Source organism: Vigna radiata, chromosome 11 (assembly GCF_000741045.1).
Source record: "Vigna radiata var. radiata cultivar VC1973A chromosome 11, Vradiata_ver6, whole genome shotgun sequence".
In the NCBI taxonomy this organism is placed as follows: Eukaryota; Viridiplantae; Streptophyta; class Magnoliopsida; order Fabales; family Fabaceae; genus Vigna; species Vigna radiata.
The window spans coordinates 15,339,937-15,347,999 of NC_028361.1; the positions used below are offsets into that span (position 1 = coordinate 15,339,937).

Genomic DNA, 8,063 nt, shown 5'->3' on the forward strand with positions numbered 1-8,063 from the left:
TATGATTGAGGAATCATGAATCGGTAATAGGATTGACAGAAGCTGGACATCCTAAGCATATAATAACATAGTTGATCATCTTCATGGCTCTGGGTATATCGCTATTACGAAGAATAATGTTAAAAATCGTCCAAAAATCCTGAAAGATAAATGGCGTCGTGAGGTACATGACCTCTTTTCTGGATTAAGCGATTTTGCTTGGAACCCCATTACTATGAGATTTAATGCCGAGGACGAAGTTTGGATGAACCTCATTCAGGTATTTCAAAATAAATACTCAGATTTTGTCAAATTTTATAACACATAATATGAACCAATATATTTGTGATGCATATTGTGCAGTCGAGGCCAAGTGCCACAAAGTGGAGAGTGAATAGTATCCGCCATTACGATTTAATGGTGGAGTTATGGGCGGTTGATTGAGCTACTAGGAGCGGTATTCGGACCGCTCGTCAAATACGTCGACAGTGGGATGCGCCTCGTGTTAGTGTTGACCTGAATCACAATATTGAGTACACTCCAGAACAGCCTGACTGGATAGGGATAGAGACCCAACTCCACCATTACCTCCTCCCTCTGTGGATGAATATAGTCCAGCTGCGACTCAATCTTTGCCTTTTGTCCCATCTGGTGGGACTTCAGCCTCAAGAGGCTCCAAAAGGAAGGTACCTATGGTGAATGTCGTGGATTCTCAATTTAATAAGTTGACGACCAGCTTGGATGGTTTCACCAATGTCCTTAGCTCATCAAATGTTCATTTTGGTGTAATTTCTAATGCAGTTGTAGAACAAATCTCAACGATGAAAGAAAGGAATGAAATACTACGTCGCACCGCAAACTACACATATACAAAAGCTGACATTTATGATATGCTGAGTGGTATGAACATATCTGGTGAATCTTTGCTCGAGCAATGCTATGACTTCTTATGTTAAAAGCCCAAATGTGTTAAGAGGTTGATGGGACTTCCACCGCACAAGAGGTGGAATAAATTATGTAAAATGATCACGGGCGGTGATTGTTAGGATGTCTTATCTGACTACTTCTATTAGTTCTTTATTATGCCATGTACTTCGAATGTAATTATGACTTCTTAATTTGGATGTATGACTATTTGAAATTATGGTTATGGTTATTATGTAATGGTTTGACTTTGGTTGTTCTCATTTTTAATATTCAATAATTTGTTATCACTTACCATGTTATTCTACACATTATTGTTTTGTTGAAGAAATTCTTAAATGGCCTCTTCATCAACCAAAAGGCCTAGAAAAAGTCGCAAGGGAAAAGAAACCCGTAATGAGGCAGAAGATGCAGCTAATGTCAGACCGTTTTTTGAAGAACAATTAGATCATCATCGTTTCTTCACTCACAGCCATCAGATGGAAAACTATGCAGTTGATTTCTACACTAGGAATATTGTTCTTCCAAAGATAATGAATTTTGAATCATTTGCCGGTTCAGGGTTATTTTTCCAACATCATCTTATATTTCAAGGAGTGGTCGAATTTATTACATTGCAGGGACCATTTTATCCAGATTTAATCAAAGTTTTTTTATTCAAATCTGAAGATTTAGATTGATATTTGATCAGTGAGGTGAACAAAAGAAGAATTAGATTGAAACCTGTTGATTCGTCGAATGTTGCTAATATGAAATATGAGGGTCAAAAATTGTCTTTTTCAAATATCCTAGATGACTTTCCGTATGATCGAGAAAAGGCATTAGCTATTATGGTTAGACCAGAAATGCAGGGTCAACGTCTTAAAACAGTTAGGTGTTTGAATACTAATGATAGACTTTTGCATTATGTTATTATGCACATGTTGACTCCACGACCTGCAAATTTTGCAAAGTTATTGCAAGAGGATATCTTTATGATATAGCTGCTTAAAAATAATGTAGCTCTTAATTGGCCTCATCACATCATGCAACATATGCTTAAATACAAGGCCAATGACATACCCCTACCATATAGTGTCCTCATCACCCAAATAATGCAATATTGTGGAGTACATATTGATGTCGATGCCAGCAGTCATATTGGGACCAGACATCATTTCTCAATTAATTCTTTGAAGAGATTGAATATTGTTAATGTGAACGGTGTTTGGCAACACGATGATGGCGATGACGAAGAAGAAGACCAACCACAACATCATCACAACCCTGTGCAACCTCCTCTAGATATTTCAAATCCTAATATGATGACTAAAAATATGGGAGGGGGTACAAGACTTGCAACACAGAATGTGGGGTATGGAACATATGCAAGTGCGGGTTCAACGTATTGAAGATAACTTGGCAAACCTATCCCTTGACATGAATCGACAATTTGCTCATCTTAATCACAATGTTAATTTAATTCTTCACCATTCAGATGATTAAGTTCATTACTATTCCGAGAATGCATTACATGACTTAAGTGTGTTAAATTGACTTATTTGTTTGATAACTTACATTACCTATTTTTGAATGTTATTATCTTTGACATCAATTTTCATACTTTTATTTATTGGTCAATGAAATTAAATGCAAATTAGATGGATTCTCGAATTATAGATGAACTGCAATAAATAATTAATCAAGGAAGAAGACTATCTGCTGCTATTGAACGACAAACACAGGCCATGGAGGATCGAAACTCCCTGTTAAATGCTAGGATTGAACAATCTAATCCAACAATAGAAGAAATTGCAAACTTATTACAGACTATGAACATTGAAGATCAGAATTTATTCAGACAGTGCTTTGACTTTTTATCTTCCCATCCATCCCATACAAGATGTCTAATAGGGATGCCACAACAATATCGTTTCAATGCATTGCAACGATACCTCAATGAAGCAAGGTCATCATAAACTATTAATAATATAATTGTATGTTATTATGTTGGGACTTTTTTTAGATCATGTAATATAATAACTCCGTTTAATTATATGTTTGTTTAAAATTAATGAATCTCACTTTCGTAGACAAATAAATTGATAGTATTCGATAAGAAATTATATTACAAACAAATACTACATTTAAAAATAAATTTATTTTACAATATTATAATTTTTTTAATATTTTTAAAATTAATTTTAATTATTATTAATTAATTTCCTCACTTTATTAACATTTATACATTTAAACATAACATTAAAAAATAATATTTTATATTACTTTAGTAGATAGGGGCATTTTGGTAATCTTTAATTTTTACCAATTAAACTAATTTTTTAAATCTATTGCATCAATCAAATCCTACACTAATTATCGCAAACTTCACCCTCAAATTCACTCTCAATTATCTACAAATTCATTAAAAAAAACAACAAAAAAAATTATTCTCAAATCCACTCAAATTTATTTAAATCATCTCGCCTAAATCATATCTCTTCAATCCATTCAACATAACACAACATATAAAAACTAGTAAGTTTTTCAAACTAATACATAGATTGAAAAACCCAAACAACAAAATTATAAAACAGGTCACGTAGGCAAATCTGATTTTTTTTTCTTAAATTATTTGTACTTAAAAGGAAACAAATTTGCAATAAAAGAGTGTCACATAAATATAAAAATCGTAATTAAGTCTGAAATTTTTTATTTTGAAATAAACATTGTGGCACTAGAAGAATCCAAAAGTTTGTGATTTTTGTAAGAAATTAAATATCACACATCCATATGAAAATCATTCAAAATAAAAGCAGTAGGACTAATCTTTTCAAGTATTAAATTGTTGATGTGTTGAAACTGTTGGAAAGATGAAATTAAAAACAGTCTAAAAAAAGAAAAATTAATAAATAAATAAAAAATGAAAAGAGAGATAAGAAAGTGATGGATGGGGAAGGGCAAAATGGTAAGTTGGAAAGGTTTTTTGTCTACACTTACCCAATCTCAGAAGCAGAGCAATGCTCCCAATATAACCCCATCAAAGTTCCCCACCACAGAGAAGAATCTCTCTTTATTTCTTTCACTCTCACACAACCAAAATTTTCCAAACTCTCTCAACTCCATCATCTCTTTCTCTCTCTTTCTCCACCATTTCTGCACTTCAATTTATTCACCTCTGACACCTTCTTAATTCTGCTTCCACTTCATCTCACTCATGGCTATGATCTCTCCTCACTCCCACAATTCCCACATTATGCTCCTCCTCATCACATGCTTCTTTCGTCATAAATTCTAGATCAAACTGCACACCCTCATCTTTTCTTTTACTGCATATGGCTTATCTTTCAACTCAAATCAATTTCACCACCCTTTAATCTAACAACTACCAAAATCTCACATACTCCCACCCCTCAAAACTCCTCTTCCCATGGCGGGTGGCAAGCTTCATGCTGCTTCAACCATGTCGCTTCTCCTCCAAAACGAAAGACTCCCTTGCTCCTCTGAAGTCCTTGAATCTCTTTGGGCTCACACCTCTAACCCTGCTTCCTTCCAAGGTGATCTCTTCCTTCTCAATTCACCTCACTCTCTTCATGCTCTTTTCAGCTACTTCCCTTCCTCCTCAATTTTCACAACTTTTCATCGCATGGATACATGTCGAGGTTTTTGAAATCGGTCCAAGAACACAACAGCATCGAGGTTTTTCTGGTTTCCATGACTTCTGCACAACCACAATTGCAGATGAATTAGTCTGCATGGATTATGACCGCAGCTTAAAACCTTTGTTATATGTATATGCAGAAAATAAATAAACAAACTCGTTAGTGTTCTTGTTTTTGTGGGAAACTTGAAAGTTGGTTTCTTTCAGTTCAGGACTGTTGTTCTTTGAAGATGTTTGGAAGTTTTTTTTTTTGGTGTGTGTGTGTGTTTGTGGAAGCTGTTTATGATTGAAATTTAACACGGTTTTCGCTGATGTTGTTGTGGTTGTTTGTGTTTGGTGGTTGGTTTCAGGTTCAAAATCTATGGTTGATTTTGAGAATGTTAGTGGCGGCAGGGTGACGGACAGGCCGTTTTTTCAAGCGTTGGAGAAGGAAGAGAACTGTGATGATGATTATGAGGGGTGCTTCCATCAACCGGGTAAGAAAAGGAGACTCACAAGCGAACAAGTTCAGTTCCTTGAAAGGAACTTTGAGGTGGAGAACAAGCTTGAACCTGAAAGGAAGGTCCAACTTGCAAAGGAGCTTGGGTTGCAGCCAAGGCAAGTGGCTATATGGTTCCAAAACCGAAGGGCAAGGTTCAAGACGAAGCAGCTAGAAAAAGATTATGGCACATTGAAAGCTAGTTATGACAGACTGAAAGGTGACTATGAAAGTCTTGTTGAAGAGAATGACAAGTTAAAAGCAGAGGTAAAAGAAATAAGAAAAAAGAGACACACACATACATGCTCCCAATTTAGCTTTTGTGCTTTATGCTACTAGTTGCTTTTAATAAAGTGCAATGTTTATCCCACTAATGGGTTAATGATTGGATTGGCACAATTTTGTTACTAACAGGTGAATTCTCTGGAGAGCAAATTGATTCTTAGAGATAAAGAGAAGGAGAATTCGGACGACAAGTCATCTCCTGATGCTGTCAATTCACCCCACAAAGAGCCTATGGATTTAATTTCAAATTCAACATCTGAAAATGGGACCAAAGTGTCACTCCCTATTATGGTAACATGCAAGCAAGAAGATGCCAATTCAGCCAAAAGTGATGTGCTTGATTCGGACAGCCCACATTGCACTGATGGGAACCATCCCTCTTCATTCGTGGAGCCTGCTGATTCCTCCCATGCTTTTGAACCAGACCACTCAGACTTTTCTCAAGATGAAGAGGATAACCTCAGTGAAAGCCTTTTGACCCTCCCTTGCTTACCAAAGGTTGAAGAAGCCTGCTATGATGACCCTCCTCAAAACCCTTGTAATTTTGGTTTCCATGTTGAGGATCAAACCTTCTGTTTCTGGCCCTATTGAACCCACCAACCACTTCCAATGTTATAAAACTTCGCACTTGTAACCATGTACTTGAAGCAATAAAATTGGTACTACTTCTACCATAAAATCAAAAGCCTAATCCATTATTCTCTCACTAACAAACAATATTAAAAGCTTTAACACACCTCTCTGAATTCTAAAAGCTCATGCATCTGTCACTGCTGCTATTAGCAGTAAAACTGTACACCAATGTTACTAGCTAAAATTCAAAAATGGTTCAGGTATGCGCGTAGGTATCCCAAAATTTCAGGTGGGGTACAGCAACCAATCGTTGTTTTACTTTCGGATGTGAAAAGTGGAAACCCTGTTCCTCTTTCTCTCTGCACTCTTCTGGATCACACCCTTGTTTTACTCATGCATTAGGAAGACCCTTTTATCAAAACTTGCTGGTCCTTACTTCTCAGCATAAAGTTCCGGTTAAATATGGCTCCTAGTACAAACTAGGATTGGCACAAAGGTGCGAGCTTTGAGTAGTTTTGAGTAAAATCTTGGATCTAACTTCATTATCCAAACTAAAAAATGTGTCCCGGTTGATGATGATTGTGTTAGAAATAATTGGCATGTGCTTAATGAAGCTGAAAATTTAAATAAAAGGAACGAGTTTATTGATAATGTATTCTGCAAAATAAAATACATGACAGCAACAGTCGCCTTTGGTAGCACTAAAACAAGTTCAAAAAGTAATAGTGTCCCTATTTCCTAGCATTGAGGTAAATTTGTGAGAGTTGAGTGGAAGCAATTTTTTATTAATATATTTTAGATCTTTAACGGGATAGAAGAGAAGAGAAGAGAAGAGAAGAGGTTACTTACAAGTCACATCCTATTGGTGCAAATTCACATTCAAAATGTTGCTTAAACAACAACTTGGATGAACAGAAGTGACATACATTGAAGGCTGCGAAAGTTGTTAGCTACTTGTCCCATAAGAAAGTTGAATTTAGTAACCTTGGCATCCCCACGAATGAAATTGAACTTCTCCAAGCAACTGTGAGCTTGTGAGCAAATCTAACGTTGAAACCAAAGTAAAAGGGGAAAAAAAAAAGCAGCATGTAACAGATGGAGAATACTACTAAACCATGCTACAGAAGTCAAGATTTCTGGTGTGGCTCGCTTGAACAAAGTGGATTGGCAAGGACTTTTAGCACAAGCTAGCTCATTGAGGATGTTGACAGCTTCCTCAGATTTAAGCATTATAATATTTGAAATTCATTCTGGCAATTAATCCCATGCCTTTGTTTCTTCATGAAGAATTTGTCCGTTGCAGAATCTTGTCAGCTGTTGAATTTTGGTTCGCCCATGAAAAAGTCCATGTAAAGTGTCTCACCCTTTAAAATATTATCTGCATTAATATTTTACTCAATGTGTTGCATCATCCATTGACAAGTTATAAATGGAGGCACCTTTCAGGGATGGCCCTTGTGCGCCTTGACATTATTCACGTGAAAAAAAAAAAAAAAAAGTTTTAGCCTGAAGGAACACACACACACTCTCAAGTAGTGCAATTAATTAAATAATTGATTGCAATTTCCATTCTTGGATCACAGTGGTGAAAGGGTGTCTGAGGCTATATGAGAAAAAGAATAAAACATTTAATCAGTGTTAAATCAGGGTTAGAGTGGCTGAGAAGTTAAAAGAGTGGAGTCAAAAATGTCATGCTCTAGGGTGTGTTTTTTTTGAAATGTGATTGCTTTGTAGGCTTATACAGCTAAGGTCAAAAGTTTTTTGTGGTCCTGAAAAGAGGAACACTGCTGTATTTGGCATTTGATTTTGGTGAAAGTGATGTTAAGTGAAGCTCTTTGGCGTCTTTTTCCTTTTCCTCTCTTGCAGCTTGGGATCTAAGTTGAAGCACAAGGTTCATTAATTATCCTTGTCCTCAGTGTATTCAGTACCATAAACGGATCAATGTGAGGGCATTGTCTCATACCTGTTGTACTTAAGAATATCTCGGACTGTGGCTTTGTTAGGATCAACTAAGTTGACGGATCTCAATTTATTATAAATGATTTCAATAGCCTGCTCTGGGACATCTAACGTTCCCACCCTTTTCTCAAACGAAAATGATATGTTAACACTGTTTTTTGACATGGTTTTGACAACGTCACATGGCGTATGTTGATTGGCCGGTTTTTTTAAAAAAGAAATTTG

General features: G+C 36.0%; 1 protein-coding gene across 1 annotated transcript; it reads left to right on the forward strand.

The window, feature by feature from the left end:
* The first annotated feature begins 3,927 nt into the window (after window positions 1-3,927).
* Window positions 3,928-5,985, forward strand: LOC106778021 (homeobox-leucine zipper protein HAT5). Its single transcript, XM_014665901.2, is given in 4 exon segments — window positions 3,928-4,439; window positions 4,894-5,288; window positions 5,436-5,837; window positions 5,839-5,985. Coding segments are annotated over 4 exon segments (1,026 nt in total). The 5' UTR covers window positions 3,928-4,312; the 3' UTR covers window positions 5,941-5,985.
* The last annotated feature ends 2,078 nt before the right edge of the window (window positions 5,986-8,063 follow it).